Genomic DNA, 24,892 nt, shown 5'->3' with positions numbered 1-24,892 from the left:
TTTGCTTTCTTTGTGTTTTCTTCTCTGAGCATGCCCAGACTTGCTCATTCGATTTTTCCCTGTCGAAATCTGTACTGACTGCACAAAAATCGGCCGTGTTTGGACGGCGGATAAAAATTTTATAGCCTGCACACCAGATTTTTTTTTTTTTCGGCCGAAAAGTCAGTCGTTCGTCGCCAGCATCATACTAACAAGCCGAAAATCGGCAGATCGGTCGGACGAAAATTCCCTGCCGATTTTCGACGCGTGTGTACGAGGCTTAAGGCTGGCCATACATGTCCAACTTTTGTTGTACAATTTTCTGTCAGATCTACCACAAACCACATAATGTGAGGTCAAAGCTAAACAGCACATTCACTTGTATCCAATTAGGCAGGCCTTCTTACTACATACTTGAAGGTAAATTTCAAGAAAATCTGACAGAAAACTGAAAGAAAATTTGTATCATGTATGGCCAGCCTTAATTTGTGTTAGTGAGCACTTCTCCTTTGCTGAGATAATCCATCCACCTCACAGGTGTGGCATATCAAGATGCTGATTAGACAGCACAGCATGATTATTTCACAGGTGTGCCTTAGGGCTCTTTCACACACTCCGTCCGTTGGACGGAGTCTGTTTTTCTCAGCGGGGGATCGAGCCGCTGATCCCCCGCTAAGCAGCAAGACAGCTGTGTCTCCGCGCTGTGTGCGGAGACACAGCTGACAGTTCCCCATGCATCTCTATGGGGGAAATCGGATGTCAACGGACCGTCAGTCCGTTCTCACCCAATCCGATCCGCTGGACAGATGGAAAATAGGGTTTCCAGCCGTCCAGATTTGACGGATCGGATGTCAGCAGACATGTCTCCCTGACATCCGATGCCCCATAGGAATGCATGGGGAGACCGTTCAGATCCGCCAAAAAAAAAAAAAACGGACAGGCGGGTCTGAACGGTCCGCCTGTGTGAAAGGGGCCTAAGGCTGGCCACCGTTTTTTTTTTTTTAAGGGGGGGGGGGGGGGGGGATTTACAACCTGACCACTGTTGACCCAACTAAGGAAGAGTAATTGTATGTTCAGTTAGTAAAAAGGAGGTACAAGTAATCCTGGGCAGCACTGACTTGTTGCAATGTCTCCCTTGGATAAGAAGCTTAGCTTTATAAAAAAAAAAAAAAAAAAAAAAAAGCTATGTCAACATCCACTTTAGAAATAAGAAAAAAAAAAAAAAGTGAGGACACGAGCATGGTCTGTCAACTGGTTTTATTAACACATGTACATTTTACTTGTCTTCAGGCTTGTTGAAGCAATAAGTCAGACAACATTTTCCACAGTAGTGCCTGTCGAAGTGACTGGCCATGAAGACTCCAGCGCCGCACTCATCAGATGGGCATTCACGCCTCAAGCGGTGGATTTTGCCATTCTCATCAACCTGTAAAGACATGAAACCGTATTAATGGTGCACATCATACAAGGTGTATTGTACTTACAGCAACAAACCTACAAATAAAGGGACCTTATATCACTACAATTCAGTGTCTAAGTACTTTCCCACATTGCTGCACATATCTCCCCCCCCCACTGATCTGTCATCAATCTTTATGCACCCAAAATGGTTATCAATCCTGTCGCCACCATGTATGCCATTGATTTATAACACGTTCCTTCCTTCGCTGTAGGCACATTAACTTCATGAACTGCTTTCACATTTACAGGGTCCTGACTCTAGATGGCCTTTTGAGCACAGATTTATGCTGTCATGCAGTGACTGGATACCAAATCAAAATTCTTTCTGGACTTAAAATATAAAAATAATGGCAAATGCCACACTTTTTTTTCCCCTTACTATTCTTTTTATAGCACCTTTAGCAAACCAGGAATAGAATATTGACCATTCTAATGGCAATGTACAATGCAAACTAGGTTTGTGTAAAGTTAAAAGAGGAAGTAAACCCTCCTCTGCAAGTTGTACCTATAGGTAAGCCTATAGGTACTGTAAATATCTCCTAAACATGTACCATTTGAGATATTTACCTTACATGCAGCCAGTGACATCACTGGCGCATGCGCTCTGAAGGAACGGCCGCTGGTGCCGTTCCTTCAGAGCCCCGTGCCATGACCATCGGCTCCCACTCGCATGAGCGGGAGTGACCTCATCGCCGGTCCAGCCAGATGGCCGGATGCCGCGAACCCAGAAGGGTGACAGAACATGTCACCCATGGGAGAGGTGAGCGGTCGGCGCTTCGTTCCAAGGTAAGTATATCATAATGAGCTAGTATTCGATCTTACCTTGTAGTACTTGAGCACAGCAAGCTTGACCTTCTTTCTCTTATGCTTGTTCTTCTTGGGGGTGGTGTAAGACTTCTTCTTCCTCTTCTTGGCACCACCACGGAGCCTCAGCACCAGGTGAAGTGTGGACTCCTATTGGATATACAGGTAGATAAATCTAATATTACCATCTCAAAATAAAATTGATTGTAAGCTCAATGAGCAGGGGGGTCCTCCTAATCCTTCCGCATTGGATTTTTCAGCAACTATACTGTCTCCCTATATAAAGCACTGTGCAAACTGTGGCACTATATAAATCCTATAACAGAAGTAAAGGTGCAGCGCCTTAATATAGCCACAGCAAATTAATCAAGTTAATATTAATACATCCACTATATAAATCATGTGCGTAAAAAACGTGAGTGAAAAACAAAATACATAAACTGGAAGTGGTGCCATGATATCTGTACATAGCTCCGCCCCAACAGGTTTCATGACAACGTGCATCAGCATGATTCACGCTAGGGAGGAGCTATACGCTGACATGCCGCCACTTCCGGTTTCAGAAATTGCACTCATTTAAGTGCACTGCGGTTTGTGTTTTTAATACTAGGCCTATTGGAGGTTTATCTTTTTGCTGTGATTCTTATGCATCAGTAATAAATTGCTACACTATTTCTGGTCCGTTTTGGTATTTTGCTTCTTGGGGGGGAAGCGCTTAATTTCCATCTAGAAGCATTGTGGGCTTTGCCAAAGTTTTTTTAAAATCACACTCTATACATGCTGCATCTGTCTCTGCAATCTCTAACACTGAGAACCGAGCAATCAAACACCACCAATCGCTCGGTTCTCAGAGCGACATGATCAGAGAGCTGGTGACAGTCAGCGGTTCTCTGCTCTGCCCCCACCCCCGCACTCACTGGGCTGTTGAGGGAGTGGGAGACTCAGCGGCTCGATAAACACATGGTCGCGATCTTTCCTGAGCCTGGACCGGCTCTGACGTCAGCGTGCTTCAGCCCGCTGCCTGCTGAAAATGAACTGCACACTCATGTGATCCACAGGAGAAGTACAGCCAAATGAGCTTTGGCTGTACTTAATCTTTGAACTATATACATCCTGAATTGTAATACTCTAAGGGTCCTTTCACACGAAACAGTCCATTCTGCTCAGCTGGGGGGGAAATTGATCCGCCGATCCCCGCTGAGCAGGCAGATGGCAGCTCCTTCTCCGCTCTGTGTGCAGAGACGGAGGTGTCAGATCCCCGCTCTCCTCTATGGGGAGATCAGATGAGAAGGGACCCCCTGTCTGTTCTCATCCGATCCGCCAGACAGATGGAAAATAGGGTTTCCATCCATCCAGATTTCACAGACAGGATCAGAATCAGTAAGCAGCGGGTGTCAGCGGAGATGTCTCCGCTCCCCCCATAGAAATGCATGGAGCATATGATCCGGTCCACCTGAAAAAAAATGACAGGCGGATCGGAACGTCCGTGTGAAAGGGGCCTTTGAGGTTAAAAACCACAGTACCAAATATATTGGTAGCCCATTTCGGTCTCTTGCACTGCTCAGAAAGAACTTTGCAATGCTATTCATAAACCAGACTGTAGATCTACTTTTAAAATTTTTAAACCCATAACAAACCTGGAAACGTACAAGGATCTCAAGCAAGTTAGCACAATTAAAATGGCTTTCCAAAGTTATGTGGATCCAAAGCTATCATTGATTTAGAAGCAAATGTTACTTTACCACCACACTAGCAACCCTCCCGATAAATAATGCTGGTTACTGCATTAAACAAAAAAAGCCCAAGTGTGTGGGTGCAGCCAAGCTCAACTTACAAGAGTCAGGAGTTTACCTAAATTACTAAATTTATTATATTCAATGGACAGTTTTCACTAAAAAGGTAACCTCTTGCAGAATAAAAGTGATGTATAGCCAGGTTAAGTCAAGCATACAAGACTATGTACCCGACATCTCCAAAAAGGATTTGAAGGAAAACTCATTTTCTTCCAAGAAAAACCACCATATTAAATCATACTGAAAAACAAGCCTCCCATTTACAACACTCAAGAAAACTCTTGGTCACAGATTTTATTTTATTTATTTTGAGCGATCGAGACCCACCTTCTGAATGTTATAATCTGAGAGTGTGCGGCCATCTTCAAGCTGCTTGCCAGCGAAGATCAACCTCTGCTGATCAGGAGGAATACCTGTAGAAACAAAAGCATTTCTGTCATTGAAACTAAAAGGGAATGGAAATTTACAGGTACAATTACTGCAAGTGGAAACACTGGATATAAATCAGAGGCAGTAACAGATTAACAGAATAGCTTAAAATGCAGATTTTAATGAATAAGCATTTTGCCCCCTCTGGGCTTTTTTTTTTTTAATTTTTGGGTGGGGGGAATACAGTAACCTAAACTGTAATGTTAAAGTTAATAACACGCCACAGGAAGCACCCTCATGGTTAACAGAAAACAGATTTAAAAAGAAAAAAAAAAAAAAAAGTCAAGAATTAAGTCACCGGGACCAGATGGCTTACACCCGAGGGTCCTTAAGGAACTCAGCCAGGTGATAGCCAGACCATTGTTCCTAATGGGCCATACACACTAAGATTTTCTGAAGACTTTTTCCTTCAGACTTACCAAAAACCATACAATATGAGGTCAAACCTAAACACTTTCAATTTGTATGCAATCTGGCAGGCCCTTGCACTACATAGAAAAGGTAAATCTGAAGGAAAAAGTCTTCAGAAAATCTTATAGTGTGTATCCAGCTTAATTTTTTTATGGACAGTCTGACGGGAATGGTACCAGCTGATTGGGGGATAAGCCACGCCAGCGTGGCACCAATAATTAAAAAAGGGCCGAGATATATCCCAGGGAATTACAGGCTGGTTATGCTAACAATAGTCTGCAAGCTATTGGAGGGGATAAGGGACTATATACAATATTTTAGTAATAAAAACTGTTAGTAGTAATCAGCATGGATTCATGAAAAATCGTTCTTGCCAAACCAATCTATTAACCTTCTACGATGAAGTGAGCTGCCACCTAGATAAAGGAAAGCCTGTGGATGTGGTGTATCTGGACTTTGCAAAGGCCTTTGACACCGTTCCCCACAAACGCTTACTGTACAAACTAAGGAAGGTAGGTATGGACCATAAGGTGAGTACCTGGATAGAGAAGTGGCTCCACGGGAGAGTCCAGAGGGTGGTGATTAATGGGGAGTACTCGGATTGGTCGGGTGTAGAAAGTGGGGTCCCCTAAGGATCTGTCTTAGGACCAATCCGGTTTAATTTATTCCTAAATGATGTGGAGGATGGGATAATGAGCACAAATCTCATTATTTGTGGATGATGCTAAGCTATGCAGGGCAATATCTTCTATGCAGGATGTGGAAACCTTACAAGAAGGCCTGAACACAATAATGGGGTGGGCAACTACATGGCAGATGAGGTTTAATGTTGAAAAATGTAAAGTAATGTACTTGGGTGCCAGAAATATGAACGCAAGTTACTCACTAGGGGGAGAACCTTTGGGGGAATCTAAGATGGAAAAGGACCTGGGGGTTCTGGTAGACAACAGGCTTGGCAGTGGCATGCAATGCCAAGCTACTGCAAGCAAAGCCAACAGAATACTGGGATGTATAAAAAAAAAGGGGATTCACTCCAGAAATAAAGAGATTATTCTCCCACTCTACAAGACTCTGGTCCGGCCACATCTGGAGTATGCTGTCCAGTTCTGGGCACCGGTCCTCAGGAAGGATGTGCTGGAACTGGAGAAAGTCCAGAGAAGGGCAACAAAAATAATTAGGGGAGAGGAACTCAACACCAAAACCTCAAGGAACATCCTATTTTAGGTGTGTTTTGGTCCTTCCTGATAGATATAGCCTGAATACCTATGTCAGGTATTGACAATCAGTTCGCTAATTCTTGTTAGAGTTTTTAGACAAGCTCCAGTAGTTTACATGTTACCTAATAACTAAACAGGGTGTGATCTGTTCCTTTTACATATACCCTCTAGCCACCATAACTTGGTTGGATGGTAATGGTCTAGACCAGGGATCTCCAAACTACAGCCCTCCAGCTGTTGCAGAACTACACATTCCATGAGGCATTCTAAATCTGACATTCACAGACATGACTAGGCATGATTGGAATTGTAGTTCCTGAACAACTGGAGGGCCGTAGTTTGAAGACCCCTGGTCTAGACTACCTCACCCTCCTGGAACACAGTAAGTTTCCATAAGGGGTGTCCGGCAAGGTGGGACTAAAACAAGTATAAATTGCATTCTTTTACACTTATGAAGCTACACCAGCATATGTAGAGCCCTATAAGGGATCTTGTCTACCCTCTCTCTTCTTGCTGATCAGTGGTCTGCATTGTTAGATTTCACACTGAGCTCATGTTTATTTGAGAGCATTTTCTTTTTGTATCATTTATCTTTACCTTACAAAAAATAAAAAACTATTGAAAGATAATAAGGGGAAAGGAGGACATTCACTTTGAAAGACTGCAAGCACTGAACTTATTCTCCCTGGAAGAGACGCTTGAGGGGGGATATGATATCAATGTACAAATACCGTACTGGTGACCCTAGCATAAGGAACAAACTATTCAGCAAAAGGGAATTTAAAGACGACACATGGCCACTCACTAAAATTAGAAGAGAAGCGGTTTAACCTTAAACTGCTTTAAGGGTTCTTTACTTTCAGAGCGGTAAGGATGTGGAATTCTCTTCCACAAGCAGTGGTAGCAGGAAGCATCAATATTTAAAAAAACGATTAGCTGGGCACACCAACGACCACAACATACAGGGGTATACGATGCACTAACTGCAAAACACACACACATAGATTGAACTGGATGGGCTGATGTATTTTTCAACCTCACTATAACTATATGAGGACATTGCCTTGCAGGGATTTTTTTTTTTTTCTTTATGACCGCTTTCAGTGTGTGTTTTGTAAGTTAGCAGCTATAGTATTTGCAGCAGCTGACTTATTTTTCATAAGCAGTGAAGCTCCTCTTTAAACACATGTAAAATAAAAAGAACCAACCTTCCTTGTCCTGAATCTTAGCCTTGACATTTTCAATAGTATCAGAGGGCTCGACCTGGAAAAGAGTCGTATGAACATCAGACACAGGCAATGCTTCACATTCTTCTGGCAGTATGACTGTCGTTTTTTAATCAACCACCATTTGTATTATATTTACAGCTGAAAAGTACAAAGAAATGATTTGCCTTAACTATGGTCAGATCCAATGAGAATAAAACACTGAGTCTTCCTTGTTAGATTTTTTTAAAGAGGGGGTATAAAACAGCTGGTAAGTACTCCCGCTTTTCCCATCCCAACCAGACCTAAAGAAGCGCGTCACACCTTGCAATGCTGGGGCAACACCGCTGCAAGGGAGGATTTTCCTTTCTGGAAATGGTCCTTCATGCGGATTTCTAGCCTGCCCCTGGACTTTTTTTTTAAACCCCTGCCTACCTTTAAGATTGGTTACATAATTTTGACAGATACTCGCTCCCACTTCTGCTCTGATCACCTAGGCCAGGCGTCTTCAAACTGTGGCCCTCCAGTTCAGGAACTAAAATTCCCATCAGGCCTAGTCATGTCTGAATGTCAGAGTTTTACAATGCCTCATGGGATGTGTAGTTCCACAACAGCTGGAGGGCCGTAGTTTGAGGATCCCTGACCTAGTTGATCGTTTCTCCTCCCTGCAATCTTCTGGTACACATGACAGATCCCAGAAGACTACGGGACCATTCACAAGAGGCAGCGATGCTCAGTGGGCACCCAGATGTGAAGCCACAAGCTGTCACAGCCGGATGCCCACACTTAAAAATACCAGTGTGACATCATTGGGGGGCCCACTGGCTCGTCCGAGTTCAGCAGTCGGACCTCGTCATGATGCGCCGCAAGGCTGCCCCCCCTCCATCATACGTGATGTGTGTATCCCCAGAGGCAAAAGGAGAGCAGTGCACGCCATTCACCTAGGCAACCACATCAAGCTGGCTCTACTGTAATATATGAAACCATGGGATTCAGCATCCATTCAATGCAAAACACCATTCTACTTGTAATTTAAGCGCAATACAATCAAGCTTAAAGGACAAGTTCACATTTTGGAACATATAACATATAACCTGTTTCAGCTCCTGCCATCACTTATCACCCTCTCATAAAAGTAGGTGAGAAATCCTCCCCCTGTACCCGCCATGAGAAATCCAAAACAACGAGGCCACGCAGGGCTCTGCCCACACCAGAATCCTGTAAATGAATGAACTACAACTACCGTCAGCCATTGTGGCTGACAGCTTGTAGTTCTGAATGAACAGCGAGGTTGCTGAGGAGCTCTCATAGTTCATTCATGAGCCCTGCACCTGGTAAACAGTCAGGCCAGGGTTATGGGCTAAAAGCCGCACAGCTTGTCTGCAGGAGCCTGACAATGTACCCCTGATCACAGGATCAATGCTTGACAAGCTCAATGGGGAAAAAAATAAAAATAAAAGCTATATATATATATATATCTATCTAACATTTTTAAAAGTATTGAGACGCCTGCCTTTACACACACATGAACTTTAATGGCATCCCAGTCTTAAGTCCGTAGGGTTCAATATTGAGTTGGCCCACCCTCTGCAGCTACAGCAGCTTCAACTCTTCTGGGAAGGCTGTCAAAAAGGTTTAGGAGTGTGTCTATGGAAATGTTAGATCATTCTTCTAGAAGAGCATTTGTGAGGTCAGACACTGATGTTGGAGAAGCCCACCTGGCTCGCAGTCTCCACTCCAATTCATCCCAAAGGTGTTATCAGGTTAAGATCAGTACTCTGTGCTGGGGGGGGGGGTTATGGTGTGGGTTTTTTTTTTTTTTTCAGGGGTTGGGTTTTGGCCCATTAGTTCCAGAGAAGGGAATTTTTAAGGTGTCCGAATACTAAGAAAATTTGGACAATTTCCTGCTCCCAACTTTGCGGGTACAGTCTGGGGATGGCCCCTTCCTATTCCAACATGACTGCGCACCAATGCACAAAGCAACGTCCATAAAGACATGGATGAGCGAGTTTGGGGTGGAGAAACTTGACTGGCCTGCACAGAGTCCTGACCTCAACCCGATAGAACATCTTTGGGATGAATTAGAGCAGAAAATGCGAGCCAGGCCTTTTCTCCATCATCAGTGCCTGACCTCACAAATGCGCTTCTGGAAGAATGGTCAAACATTCCCATAGACACTCTCCTAAACCTTGTGGACAGCCTTCCCAGAAGAGTTGAAGCTGTTATAGCTGCAAAGGGTGGGCCAACCCAATATTGAACCCTACGGACTAATGCCTCGTTCCCAGCGGCACAATTTGACATCTCAGATTGCATCCTATTGCCGGCAACGGCACTGTCCTAATCAGTGCGACGCCGCACTGTTTTCCAAAACTAATTCCTGCACTACTTTTGACCCACAGAGTTCTTTCAAATCATCCCCGAACTCCCAATGAAATGCAGGTTTGAAATTGTGAGAGTTCAGCTGAACTCGCATGATTGCAAACCCACATTTAGCATGACCGAGGGCTAAAATTGAGATGCCATCAAAATTGATGTGTGTGTGTAAATATGCAGGCACCCCAATACATTCGAGATAGATATATCTCTATCGGGGGGAGATTGTGCACACCGCATATGCTGGCTGGTTAGGTTCTCTTTTTGTTTAGTTTAAGATCTCACAATTTTTTTTTGGGGGAGATATATATATATATTTTTTTTTTTTTTTAAAGGCAATGTATGGACTTTGAGTAGTTTATGCATTAGAGAGACTGTTTTCCTCTGTATGATACATGTCATCTCACATATACTGTGTTCACTATAATAAAACTTTTCTTATTAAAATATAAATTTTTTTCTTTTTTCCCCCCAAAAGAGCGGCATGCAGCGGTCTTGAAAGGTGAACGCACAATGACCGTTTTACGAGGACGATGAGATTGTGCTGCATCGAAACAAAACCTTCATTGTGTGTTCACCTTTCAAGACCAATGAGTGCCGCTCTCTTTTTTGGATATGTACTGCAGTCTTTGCTGCACACCCGGGCCCATTCTCTGTCTTTGATGTGTGCAGTGGCAGCCATTTGATTGATACACACACTTTTTCCAAAAGGTGAACTAATCCTTTAACAGCAACAGTTTCAAGCAACCACACTTTTTGGTTGCCGTAAAGCCCAATACACATTAGTGTGCTCCGGGGACGCATGCAGAAATGCGCATTTCTTCGCATTTTCATGGAAGTGCGTAAAAATAAAATGTATATCACTTCCCATGCCATTAAAGCGGTTGTATCCTGTGTATAAAAAAAAAAAAACCCTGCAGGACAATGGTATAATGTGCTAGTATGCATTGCATACTGGCACATTATGAAATACCTAAGAACGAAGCCCCCACACGGTTGCCTGGACAATGCTGAGGGAGCTGACATGTTCCCTCAGCATCTCTTCCAGGTTTAGAGACTCAGGCGCTGCGAGTGGCTGGAGCCGCGGCAACATCACTCCCGTGCCCTTTTACGGCTCTTTGGGGTTTGGCGGCTCCTGCGCTGTGAGCAGCCGGATCTACGGTGATGTCACTCCCGTGCCCTTTAAGTCTCTTCTTGGTTTGTCGGCTCCGGTGCTGCGAATGGCCGGAGCCGCGGTGACGTCACTCCCGTGCATACGCGTGGGAGTTCACTTTCCGGCAAGGAGCTCTGAAGGTCCAGCGTGACCTACAGAGCGCATGCACCGCTGGCATCAGTGGCTGCACGCAGGGTGAATATCTCCTAAACCGTGCAGGTTTTGGAGATATTTTACCTACAGGTAAGCCATATTATAGGCTTACCAGTAGGTAAAAATTAAAAAAAGAAGAGTATACTACCACTTTAATAGCACCCCAATCGCACCCAGGAAATTGGCATTTTGTCACATGATAACCCAGCAAAACTCAACACCCAAATAAGTGCAGGAGCTTTTGGTGCATTCACAGACAGCGGCCCATTCATGTGAACAGACTTTCACACATAAATCACACAGGTGAATGAGGCCTTGCATTAAATGGAAATCACATCCTATTATCTCATGGCATTGTGGGGAGGCCCCACTGGAAGTGACAGTTCTGGGTGTCTCCATCAGCACACATTGGTGGTGATTTACTAAAACTAGAGAGTGCAAAATCTGGCACAACTCTGTATATAGAATCCAATCAGCTTGTCATCAGTTCATCCAATGAAGCTTTGACAATAAATCCTGGAAGCTGATTGGTTTCTCTGCAGATCTGCATAGAATCCAATCAGCTTCTATTTTCAGTTTGTCCAATGAAGATTTGACAATAAAACCTGGAAGCTGATTGGTTTCTCTGCACCATATTTTGCCCTCTCCAGTTTCAGTAAACCAAGCCGCACATGGAGTACAGATCAGACACGTGGTTGTAGTGGGGGGTCCTCTCTGTGTGCCCGGGCTGCCCCCCGCAGCTGCCTGTCCTCCCCTCACACAGCCATGGCCGCCACACGCACCTCGAGGGTGATGGTCTTCCCCGTCAGCGTTTTCACGAAGATCTGCATGGTGATGGCGGATCCACCTGTGACAGGAGAGAGCCGGTCATTATATACACCGAGTACACCCCGTCCCTCCCTCCTCCGGGGCCCGCTACATCGGCCACAAACCCGCCGTCCCCGGAGCCGCTCCGCCACACTCACCTCCTGCTAATGGCGGATCCTGGAGAGAGGACCTCCTTCCGGCCGCTACGGGGTTTTCCTAGCTGGTCCACAAGGGCGGTGGGCGGGGAGAGCTGTCCGCGGCGATGCCTGAGTGAAATATCACACGTTATTCACAGCGGCGGGACACTTGGACGTTCAGATTTGTTCAGTTTACTTTGTGTTTTAATAACAATAAGAGGAATAATGATAAAGGAAAGGTTAGAGTTGGTTTTGAATGAGTCTAATTTAAAGGACCCCACCTTGAGACGCACTGCATTCTGGGACTGGTAGTCCTGTCAGGTTGGCCGGTTTCCGGTATGCTTATTCTCATTTCAAAACAATACAATTATTCCTTAATAAGATATATATAGTCACAATTACAGAGTGTGATGCGCTGAAATGCTATTTTTTTTTAAAAACATATTTTTAATAAGTACTATGCGCGCGCACAACGCCCGCCCTGCCAGCCACTTCCCGCCCCTCTGGCTTGGTAACGCCCAATTTCCCTATGGGACCACCCCTCTCTAGTTTGGTAACGCCCCCTTTACCCCGTCGGTCCGCCCTCCCGTCATTCACAGTGGCTCTGTTGGGTAACGCCCCTTTCCCTGTAGGCCCGCCCTGTCTGTCTTTCAGAGCAGCCCCAGTTTGGTAACGCCCCTAACAACCAGCTTAGTAACAGGCATACAGTATATAGTATACAGAGTGAAGCCCTGTATACAGGGAGTGAGCCCGGAGACGGGTAAGGTGTACAGGGATCACAGCTCATAGGTGACATCTTGTTGTCCAGAGGAAGGCCTAGACTTAGATGAGAAATTTCAGCCAGACGCAGTTATTTGGGGCTCATTTACATATAGGAGTTTTCTCAGTCATAAATCCCCTTTCTAACATAGTTTTCAGTGGTAAAGTGTCAATTGGGGACACGCCTGAGAAGTCCTGGGGCTGAACGAAATTACCCAGAAATCCTTGGGGTAAAGAACATATATTGGAATTCTTAGGGTTGAGATCCCATCTGGAAACTTGCGGAGTTAAGGGACCAACTCAGAAACTCTTGGGGTGCAGAGATACACCGGGGTACTCTTGGGGTTGAGGGACACACCTAGAAACACATGGGGTTGAGAGACACACGTAGGAACTCTTGAGGTTGAGGGACACACGTGGGAACTCTTGAGGTTGAGGGACGCACCTGGGAACTCTTGAGGTTGAGGGACGCACGTGGGAACTCTTGAGGCTGAGGGACGCACGTGGGAACTCTTGAGGTTGAGGGACATACGTGGGAACTCTTGAGGTTGAGGGACACACGTGGGAACTCTTGAGGTTGAGGGACACATGTGGGAACTCTTGAGGTTGAGGGACGCACCTGGGAACTCTTGAGGTTGAGGGACGCACGTGGGAACTCTTGAGGCTGAGGGACGCACGTGGGAACTCTTGAGGTTGAGGGACGCACCTGGGAACTCTTGAGGTTGAGGGACGCACGTGGGAACTCTTGAGGTTGAGGGACGCACGTGGGAACTCTTAAGGTTGAGGGACACACGTGGGAACTCCTGAGGTTGGGGGAAACACATGGGAACTCTTGAGGTTAAGGGACACACGTGGGAACTCTTGAGGTTGGGGGACACACATGGGAACTCTTGAGGTTGGGGGACACACGTGGGAACTCTTGAGGTTGAGGGACACACGTGGGAACTCTTGACGTTGAGGGAAACACGTGGGAACTCTTGAGGTTGAGGGACACAAGTGGGAACTCTTGAGGTTGGGGGACACATGTGGGAACTCTTGAGGTTGGGGGACACACGTGGGAATTCTTGACGTTGAGGGAAACATGCGGGAACTCTTGAGGTTGAGGGACACAAGTGGGAACTCTTGAGGTTGGGGGACACACGTGGGAACTCTTGAGGTTGGGGGACACACGTGGGAACTCTTGAGGTTGGGGGACATACGTGGGAACTCTTGGGGTTGAGAGACATACCTAGAAACACATGGGGTTGAGGGACACACGCGGGAACTCTTGAGGTTGGGGGACACAAGTGGGAACTCTTGAGGTTGAGGGACACATGTGGAAACTCTTGAGGTTGGGGGACACACGTGGGAACTCTTGAGGTTGGGGGACACACGTGGGAACTCTTGAGGTTGAGGGACACACGTGGAAACTCTTGAGGTTGGGGGACACACATGAGAACTCTTGAGGTTGAGGGACACACGTGAGAACTCTTGACGTTGAGGGAAACACGCGGGAACTCTTGAGGTTGGGGGACACACGTGGGAACACTTGAGGCTGGGGGACACACGTGGGAACTCTTGAAGTTGAGGGACACACGCGGGAACTCTTGAGGTTGAGGGACACACGTGGGAACTCTTGAGGTTGAGGACACACGTGGGAACTCTTGAGGTTGAGGACACACGTGGGAACTCTTGACGTTGAGGGACACACGCGGGAACTCTTGAGGTTGAGGGACACACGTGGGAACTCTTGAGGTTGAGGACACACGTGGGAACTCTTGACGTTGAGGGAAACACGCGGGAACTCTTGAGGTTGGGGGACACACGTGGGAACACTTGAGGCTGGGGGACACACGTGGGAACTCTTGAGGTTGAGGGACACACGCGGGAACTCTTGAGGTTGAGGGACACACGTGGGAACTCTTGAGGTTGAGGACACACTAGGGAACTCTTGAGGTTGAGGGACACACGCGGGAACTCTTGAGGTTGAGGGACACATGTGGGAACTCTTGAGGTTGAGGGTCACACAAGGGAACTCTTGAGGTTTAGGGACACACGTGGGAACTCTTGAGGTTGAGGGACACACGTGGGAACTCTTGAGGTTGAGGGACACACCCGGGAACTCTTGAGGTTGAGGGACACACGCGGGAACTCTTGAGGTTGAGGGACACATGTGGGAACTCTTGAGGTTGAGGGTCACACAAGGGAACTCTTGAGGTTTAGGGACACACGTGGGAACTCTTGAGGTTGAGGGACACACGTGGGAACTCTTGAGGTTGGGGGACACACGAGGGAAATCTTGAGGTAGAGGGACACAAGTGGGAACTCTTGAGGTTGAGGGACACACGTGGGAACTCTTGGGGTTGAGAGACATACCTAGAAACACATGGGGTTGAGGGACACACGCGGGAACTCTTGAGGTTGGGGGACACAAGTGGGAACTCTTGAGGTTGAGGGACACACGTGGAAACTCTTGAGGTTGGGGGACACACGTGGGAACTCTTGAGGTTGGGGGACACACGTGGGAACTCTTGACGTTGAGGGAAACACGCGGGAACTCTTGAGGTTGGGGGACACACGTGGGAACACTTGAGGCTGGGGGACACACGTGGGAACTCTTGAGGTTGAGGGACACACGCGGGAACTCTTGAGGTTGAGGGACACACGTGGGAACTCTTGAGGTTGAGGACACACGTGGGAACTCTTGAGGTTGAGGACACACGTGGGAACTCTTGACGTTGAGGGACACACGCGGGAACTCTTGAGGTTGAGGGACACACGTGGGAACTCTTGAGGTTGAGGACACACGTGGGAACTCTTGACGTTGACGGAAACACGCGGGAACTCTTGAGGTTGGGGGACACACGCGGGAACACTTGAGGCTGGGGGACACACGTGGGAACTCTTGAGGTTGAGGGACACACGCGGGAACTCTTGAGGTTGAGGGACACACGTGGGAACTCTTGAGGTTGAGGACACACTAGGGAACTCTTGAGGTTGAGGGACACACGCGGGAACTCTTGAGGTTGGGGGACACACATGGGAACTCTTGAGGTTGGGGGACACACGTGGGAACTCTTGAGGTTGAGGAACACACGTGGGAACTCTTGACGTTGAGGGAAACACGTGGGAACTCTTGAGGTTGAGGGACACAAGTGGGAACTCTTGAGGTTGGGGGACACATGTGGGAACTCTTGAGGTTGGGGGACACACGTGGGAATTCTTGACGTTGAGGGAAACATGCGGGAACTCTTGAGGTTGAGGGACACAAGTGGGAACTCTTGAGGTTGGGGGACACACGTGGGAACTCTTGAGGTTGGGGGACACACGTGGGAACTCTTGAGGTTGGGGGACATACGTGGGAACTCTTGGGGTTGAGAGACATACCTAGAAACACATGGGGTTGAGGGACACACGCGGGAACTCTTGAGGTTGGGGGACACAAGTGGGAACTCTTGAGGTTGAGGGACACACGTGGAAACTCTTGAGGTTGGGGGACACACGTGGGAACTCTTGAGGTTGGGGGACACACGTGGGAACTCTTGAGGTTGAGGGACACACGTGGAAACTCTTGAGGTTGGGGGACACACATGAGAACTCTTGAGGTTGAGGGACACACGTGAGAACTCTTGACGTTGAGGGAAACACGCGGGAACTCTTGAGGTTGGGGGACACACGTGGGAACACTTGAGGCTGGGGGACACACGTGGGAACTCTTTAGGTTGAGGGACACACGCGGGAACTCTTGAGGTTGAGGGACACACGTGGGAACTCTTGAGGTTGAGGACACACGTGGGAACTCTTGAGGTTGAGGACACACGTGGGAACTCTTGACGTTGAGGGACACACGCGGGAACTCTTGAGGTTGAGGGACACACGTGGGAACTCTTGAGGTTGAGGACACACGTGGGAACTCTTGACGTTGAGGGAAACACGCGGGAACTCTTGAGGTTGGGGGACACACGTGGGAACACTTGAGGCTGGGGGACACACGTGGGAACTCTTGAGGTTGAGGGACACACGCGGGAACTCTTGAGGTTGAGGGACACACGTGGGAACTCTTGAGGTTGAGGACACACTAGGGAACTCTTGAGGTTGAGGGACACACGCGGGAACTCTTGAGGTTGAGGGACACATGTGGGAACTCTTGAGGTTGAGGGTCACACAAGGGAACTCTTGAGGTTTAGGGACACACGTGGGAACTCTTGAGGTTGAGGGACACACGTGGGAACTCTTGAGGTTGAGGGACACACCCGGGAACTCTTGAGGTTGAGGGACACACGCGGGAACTCTTGAGGTTGAGGGACACATGTGGGAACTCTTGAGGTTGAGGGTCACACAAGGGAACTCTTGAGGTTTAGGGACACACGTGGGAACTCTTGAGGTTGAGGGACACACGTGGGAACTCTTGAGGTTGGGGGACACACGAGGGAAATCTTGAGGTAGAGGGACACAAGTGGGAACTCTTGAGGTTGAGGGACACACGTGGGAACTCTTGGGGTTGAGAGACATACCTAGAAACACATGGGGTTGAGGGACACACACGGGAACTCTTGAGGCTGGGGGACACAAGTGGGAACTCTTGAGGTTGAGGGACACACGTGGAAACTCTTGAGGTTGGGGGACACACGTGGGAACTCTTGAGGTTGGGGGACACACGTGGGAACTCTTGACGTTGAGGGAAACACGCGGGAACTCTTGAGGTTGGGGGACACACGTGGGAACACTTGAGGCTGGGGGACACACGTGGGAACTCTTGAGGTTGAGGGACACACGCGGGAACTCTTGAGGTTGAGGGACACACGTGGGAACTCTTGAGGTTGAGGACACACTAGGGAACTCTTGAGGTTGAGGGACACACGCGGGAACTCTTGAGGTTGAGGGACACATGTGGGAACTCTTGAGGTTGAGGGTCACACAAGGGAACTCTTGAGGTTTAGGGACACACGTGGGAACTCTTGAGGTTGAGGGACACACGTGGGAACTCTTGAGGTTGGGGGACACACGAGGGAACTCTTGAGGTAGAGGGACACAAGTGGGAACTCTTGAGGTTGAGGGACACACGTGGGAACTCTTGAGGTTGAGGGACACAAGTGGGAACTCTTGAGGTTGGAGGACACACGCGGGAACTCATGAGGTTGGGGGACACACGTGGGAACTCTTGAGGTTGGGGGACACACGTGGGAACTCTTGAGGTTGAGGGACACACGTGGAAACTCTTGAGGTCGGGGGACACACGTGGGAACTCTTGAGGTTGAGGGACACACGTGGGAACTCTTGAGGTTGAGGGACACACCCGGGAACTCTTGAAGTTGAGGGACACACGCGGGAACTCTTGAGGTTGAGGGACACATGTGGGAACTCTTGAGGTTGAGGGTCACACAAGGGAACTCTTGAGGTTTAGGGACACACGTGGGAACTCTTGAGGTTGAGGGACACACGTGGGAACTCTTGAGGTTGGGGGACACACGAGGGAAATCTTGAGGTAGAGGGACACAAGTGGGAACTCTTGAGGTTGAGGAAACACGTGGGAACTCTTGACGTTGAGGGACACACGCGGGAACTCTTGAGGTTGAGGGACACACGTGGGAACTCTTGAGGTTGAGGACACACGTGGGAACTCTTGACGTTGACGGAAACACGCGGGAACTCTTGAGGTTGGGGGACACACGTGGGAACACTTGAGGCTGGGGGACACACGTGGGAACTCTTGAGGTTGAGGGACACACGCGGGAACTCTTGAGGTTGAGGGACACACGTGGGAACTCTTGAGGTTGAGGACACACTAGGGAACTCTTGAGGTTGAGGGACACACGTGGGAACTCTTGAGGTTGAGGGACACATGTGGGAACTCTTGAGGTTGAGGGTCACACAAGGGAACTCTTGAGGTTTAGGGACACACGTGGGAACTCTTGAGGTTGAGGGACACACGTGGGAACTCTTGAGGTTGGGGGACACACGAGGGAACTCTTGAGGTAGAGGGACACAAGTGGGAACTCTTGAGGTTGAGGGACACACGTGGGAACTCTTGAGGTTGAGGGACACAAGTGGGAACTCTTGAGGTTGGGGGACACACGTGGGAACTCTTGAGGTTGGGGGACACACGTGGGAACTCTTGAGGTTGGGGGACACACGTGGGAACTCTTGAGGTTGAGGGACACACGTGGAAACTCTTGAGGTCGGGGGACACACGTGGGAACTCTTGAGGTTGAGGGACACACGTGGGAACTCTTGAGGTTGAGGGACACACCCGGGAACTCTTGAAGTTGAGGGACACACGCGGGAACTCTTGAGGTTGAGGGACACATGTGGGAACTCTTGAGGTTGAGGGTCACACAAGGGAACTCTTGAGGTTTAGGGACACACGTGGGAACTCTTGAGGTTGAGGGACACACGTGGGAACTCTTGAGGTTGGGGGACACACGAGGGAAATCTTGAGGTAGAGGGACACAAGTGGGAACTCTTGAGGTTGAGGGACACACATGGGAACTCTTGGGGTTGAGAGACATACCTAGAAACACATGGGGTTGAGGGACACACGCGGGAACTCTTGAGGTTGGGGGACACAAGTGGGAACTCTTGAGGTTGAGGGACACACGTGGAAACTCTTGAGGTTGGGGGACACACGTGGGAACTCTTGAGGTTGGGGGACACACGTGGGAACTCTTGAGGTTCAGGGACACACGTGGAAACTCTTGACGTTGAGGGACACACATGAGAACTCTTGAGGTTGAGGGACACACGTGGGAACTCTTGACGTTGAGGGAAACACGCGGGAACTCTTGAGGTTGGGGGACACACGTGGGAACACTTGAGGCTGGGGGACACACGTGGGAACTCTTGAGGTTGAGGGACACACGCGGGAACTCTTGAGGTTGAGGGACACACGTGGGAACTCTTGAGGTTGAGGACACACTAGGGAACTCTTGAGGTTGAGGGACACACGCGGGAACTCTTGAGGTTGAGGGACAAATGTGGGAACTCTTGAGGTTGAGGGTCACACAAGGGAACTCTTGAGGTTTAGGGACACACGTGGGAACTCTTGAGGTTGAGGGACACACGTGGGAACTCTTGAGGTTGGGGGACACACGAGGGAACTCTTGAGGTAGAGGGACACAAGTGGGAACTCTTGAGGTTGAGGGACACACGTGGGAACTCTTGAGGTTGAGGGACACAAGTGGGAACTCTTGAGGTTGGGGGACACACGTGGGAACTCTTGAGGTTGGGGGACACACGTGGGAACTCTTGAGGTTGAGGGACACACGTGGGAATTCTTGACGTTGAGGGAAACACGAGGGAACTCTTGAGGTTGAGGGACGCACGTGGGAACTCTTAAGGTTGAGGGACACACGTGGGAACTCCTGAGGTTGGGGGACATACGTGGGAACTCTTGAGGTTGAGGGACACATGTGGAAACTCTCGAGGTTGAGGGACACATGTGGAAACTCTTGAGGTTGAGGGACACACATGGGAACTCCTGAGGTTGAGGGACACACGTGGGAACTCCTGAGGTTGGGGGACACACGTGGGAACTCTTAAAGGTTAGAAACACACTTGGGAACTCTTGAGGTTGAGGGACACACGTTGGAACTCTTGAGGTTGAGGGACACACTTGGGAACTCTTGAGGTTGAGGGACACATGTGGGAACTCTTAAGGTTGAGGGACACACGTGGGAACTCTTGAGGTTGAGGGACACACGTGGGAACTCTTGAGGTTGGGGGACACACGAGGGAACTCTTGAGGTTGCGGGACACACGAGGGAACTCTTGAGGTTGAGGGACACATGTGGGAACTCTTGAGGTTGAGGGAAACACGTGGAAACTCTTGAGGTTGAGGGACACATGTGGGAACTCTTGAGGTTGGGGGACACACGAGGGAACTCTTGAGGTTGAGGGACACATGTGGGAACTCTTGAGGTTGAGGGAAACACGTGGAAACTCTTGAGGTTGAGGGAAACACGTGGAAACTCTTGAGTTTGAGGGACACATGTGGGAACTCTTGAGGTTGGGGGACACACGTGGGAACTCTTAAGGTTGAGGGACACATGTGGGAACTCCTGAGGTTGGGGGACATACGCGGGAACTCTTGAGGTTGAGGGAAACACGCAGGAACTCTTGAGGTTGAGGGACACACGTGGGAACTCTTGAGGTTGGGGGACACACGCAGGAACTCTTGAGGTTGCGGTACACACGTGGGAACTCTTGAGGTTGGGGGACACACGTGGGAACTCTTGAGGTTGAGGGACGCACCTGGGAACTCTTGAGGTTGAAGGACACAAGTGGAAACTCTTGAGGTTGAGGGACACACATGAGAACTCTTGAGGTTAAGAGCCACACCCGGGAACTCTTGAGGTTGAGGGACACACCCGGGAACTCTTGAGGTTAAGAGACACACCCAGGAACTTTTGAGGTTGAGGGACACACCCAGGAACTCTTGAGGATGAGAGACACACCTGAGAACTTTTGGGGTTAAGGGACATAACTGGGAAATCTTGAGATTGAGGGACACATCTGGGAACTCTTGGGGTTGAGGGACACACCTAGGAACTCTTGAGATTAAGGGACATACCTGGAAATCCTTGGGATTGAGGGACATACCTGGGAACCCTTGGGATTGAGGGACATACCTGGGAACCCTTGGGATCGAGGGACACACCTGGGAACCCTTGGGGTTAAAGGACACACCTGGGAAGTCTTGAGGTTAGGGGCACACCTGGGAAGTCTTGAGGTTAGGGGCACACCTGGGAACTCTTGAGGTTAGGGGCACACCTGGGAACTCTTGGTATTAAGGGACATACCTGAAAACCCTTGGGGGTGAAGGAAACACCTGGGAAGTCTTGAGTTTATTGGCACACCTGGGAGCTCTTGAGATTGAGGGATATACCCAGGAATAGCCAGTGAGACGTTTTATTACATTGATAGCCAGTGAGATGCTTCCTTACATTTAAGGTTACTGAGATGCTCCCTTCCACTGTTGACCAGTGGGATTCTCCTGTACATTGGTGACTAGTGAGTCGCTCCCTTACATTGGTGTCAATGAGATGCTGCTTTACATTGGTGGTCAGTGGGATGCTCCCTTGCACTGGTGATCAGTGACATTGGTGACAATTGGAAGAGTCATTGAGAGAAGGTCCCAATTACATTGGTGGTCAGTTGGAAGAATGACATATTTTTAGCTAATCATTGGTGTCAGTGGTTACTTATCTGATAGTCAGAAGTTGCTCAAGGAATCCCTAGCAACCTCTGGAGGAACCCTGGTTGAGGGAAAACAAATATATATTTATATGTGGGTGTGTCCTGTATACAGTATATTCTACATGTTAGTTTTAATACAAGGGCAATATAGATACTGATCAGAGACAGGGGTACTGAAAGCCAGCATGGCTCCTGAAACTTTATGAGCTTCATCTCACAACCCCATCCTGCGCTGGTTGAAAACCCTTCAAATGTACCAGAATACTACATGCCAAATAAAACCTATTTAGCTGGTACGCTATTAGAAAAACTGTAATGTATTTGGAAAATATGAAATCTTTTGCATTGTTGCATGCAAATCATACATGCCTGGCTGCCTGAAAATGTACAGGATCGGCTGCTATGTTATCTCAATAATGTTTAGAAGTGTAAAATGTACTGTATATCTAAACCCAAAAATATAATATATTGCAACTTAAAGCGGAGCTCCACCCAAAAGGGGAAGATGTGCTTGTTTGCCCCCTCTCCGCTGCCAGGTTTGGCACCTTTCAGGGGGGAGGGGTAGGAAGAGGGTACCTGGTTTTGACAGGAACCCGCTCCCACTTCCTGGTAACTTCTCCACAGCAAAGTCACCGTGAAGTTTGGCCGCCCTCTTCCTACACTGCCGGACCATTCACAAAGCGCCACGCACTTCGCGCATGCGCAGTAGGGAACCAATTGTGAAGCCGCAAAGCTTCACTGCCGGGTTTGCCTTACAACAAATGGCAGTGGCAGCACCCGAGAGCCAATTGAAAACATGGCTTGGGTGAAGACACCGCAGGATTTCCTGGATAGTTGAGTGTCCAAACAATAAAAAGTCAGCAGCTACAATTTTTGTAGCTGCTGACTTTTAATTTTTTATGCACAAGCCTGGAGCTCCGCTTGAAAAGTTGTAGCACTACCCCCCCCAGGGGCTCCTGGTAACTGGTTTCCCCTCTTCCTGCACAGCCAGGCAACAAGAAACAATCTCTGAATTTGGTTTTGTTGTTTTATTAGGGGTGATAACTTGGATGGGTTGTAGGAATTATGGGATGCCCAGCGTGACTGAAACAATACACAGGGACAACTTCCTTCCTATGTACAAGATCATGAACTATCCTCCTTTCTTGACTTTGAAAGTCTTTTGGTGATCAAAAGCCCATTAAGGACTAGGATCTCTCAGTCCCTTTAGAAAATAGCTGTGTGTTGTAAGTTGCATTCAGGAGTATCTCCAACCCCACTGTAGAAACTGCTCCAAGCTCTACTGCCTGCAGGAACTACCAGCCCTCCTGGCTGCTTGCCCACCAGACCCTCTGGCTGCTCTAAAGATCTCCCAGGGCAAGGGATAGGATCGGTTAAGTACAGCGCTGTCCTCCTGAAAGCTGGCTACATGTGGCAGTCTCTCCTCTTGTAAATCCCCGGGTGTGCTGATGTACTCACACTGTCCTGTTTGCTCCCTGCTGCTCCTTAGGCAAGATTCCTCCTCAAACCGAGACGCTGATAGGATCTTCCCAAGCCAACCAAGCTCAGCCTACAGGCAGAGGCAGAGCCCCCCCCCCCCCTACAGATACAGGTGTCCCCTCCTAGGCCTCAGCGCTCCATCTTCCACTTGTCTCTCCTGTTAGCATGGCTTCACCATGAAATTCTGCCAGGGGATTGGCCAAATTCCCTCAAGTATGCAGATCAGCCCTCCTGGTCTCTGTCCACTAACTTCTAGAAGTTTCTCCAAACCTCCAGATCCAGGGGGAGGTACTAGAGACCTGCTGTCAAGGTCTTACCTTGCCATCCTGTTGGCAGCCATCTTGGACATATGCAGATCGCTGCCTCTTATAAACTCTGATTGCATCATCACTTGCTTGCTGCCTGGGTGTCGCATAGTGATGATGCTGCACACCTGACTATATCTGTCACCTTATGGGTTGGAGTCCTTGCCCTTGTGTTTGTGCTCCAAGGTGCATCTCTGCTAGCAGTTTTCTGTTCTCTGTGTTCCTCCGTGTATGACCTGGCTTGGCTGACGACTCTCCTGGCTCTCGACCCTGCAGCGGCAGACGATCCGGCATCGACAGACTACCCGCTTCTGGACTCGACTCCGGCTTTAATGACTACCTGCTTCTGGACTCGACCCAGGCTTGTTCCTGCTCTCACTTCCTCACTCTTGCTGTGCATTTTTTGTTGTTTTCTTTAATAAACTGCTTTATTTTACCTGCATCTCCATATGGTCTGGTTTCCTGGTACCCTGACAGTACACAAGGGCCATGAATCCTGATGATGGAGGTGCCCCTACGCTCCCCATGCTGGTTACCAGGCTCGATCAATAAGATCACCTTTTGGGTTAGTTAGCTTGCAAGCACAGCCTACCTTGCTCCTGGTGCTGCTAGGCCGGTGGTTCCTCCTGTTGTTGCACCTGCTGCTGCTCCTGCTGCTGCTCCTGTTGCTGCTCCTGCAGTTGCAGCTGGAGTCGCTGTTACCAAAGGGATGACTGGTTCAGCCCCCCTTTCGCAGCGCTATGGGGGGTGAACAGAGTCATTGTAGGGGCTTCCTAAACCAAGTGGGCATTTATTATGAGATGGTTCCTCAGGCGTTTCCTTCTGACAGGTCCAAGGTGGGCTTCCTAATCTCGTTGCTCTCGGACAAGGCCTTGGCTTGGGTGAATTCCTTATGGGAGAACGATAATCCTGTGATACTCGATTACCCAAGTTTTGTTATCCTCCTTTCGTAGGTTATTCAATATGCCTGCTTGCTCTGCCTCTGCTGCAAAGCTGCTCCTGTCCATTCAACAGGGTATATGAACCTTTGCCGAGTATGCCATTGAATTTCATCCCCTGGCAGCAGAGGTGGGCTGGAATAAAGAGGCTCTGGTGGCTGTCTTCTCTCATGGTCTCTCCGATGCATTGAAGGAAGAGATTGCTGCCAAGGATCTCCCTGACAAGCTTGAGGCTCTCATTTTCTTCCTGATTTTGAGCAATACCAGGCTCAGGGAGAGACCATCATTTAAGGAGCACCTGCGGAGGCCTCCTAC

The 24,892-nt window shown here is 48.7% G+C and overlaps 1 protein-coding gene across 1 annotated transcript; it reads right to left on the bottom strand.

Annotated features, from left to right (window-relative positions):
- Positions 1 to 1,221: 1,221 nt before the first annotated feature.
- Positions 1,222 to 11,988, bottom strand: RPS27A (ribosomal protein S27a). Its single transcript, XM_082252362.1, has 6 exons — positions 11,944 to 11,988; positions 11,761 to 11,825; positions 7,303 to 7,357; positions 4,365 to 4,450; positions 2,263 to 2,394; positions 1,222 to 1,405 (listed from the first exon to the last, which is right to left on the bottom strand). Exons 2-6 carry the CDS (start codon positions 11,806 to 11,808, stop codon positions 1,256 to 1,258), a joined length of 471 nt encoding a protein of 156 aa, XP_082108488.1. The 5' UTR covers positions 11,809 to 11,825; positions 11,944 to 11,988; the 3' UTR covers positions 1,222 to 1,255.
- Positions 11,989 to 24,892: the final 12,904 nt, after the last annotated feature.

This window comes from Pelophylax lessonae (assembly GCF_965119305.1).
Source record: "Pelophylax lessonae genome assembly, chromosome: 3".
Taxonomy (NCBI): Eukaryota; Metazoa; Chordata; class Amphibia; order Anura; family Ranidae; genus Pelophylax; species Pelophylax lessonae.
Note: the sequence above shows the minus strand (reverse complement) of the source record. Positions and strands in the feature narration are given on the sequence as shown.

Excerpts from the sequence above, each read along its gene's own strand:
- RPS27A (XM_082252362.1), bottom strand. The coding sequence starts at position 11,808 with ATGCAGATCTTCGTGAAAACGCTGACGGGGAAGACCATCACCCTCGAG. Across the intron at positions 4,451-7,302 it reads TAAGATTCAGGACAAGGAAG|GTATTCCTCCTGATCAGCAG; the intron begins GTTGGTTCTTTT and ends TTGTTTCTACAG. Across the intron at positions 2,395-4,364 it reads CAGATTATAACATTCAGAAG|GAGTCCACACTTCACCTGGT; the intron begins GTGGGTCTCGAT and ends TATATCCAATAG.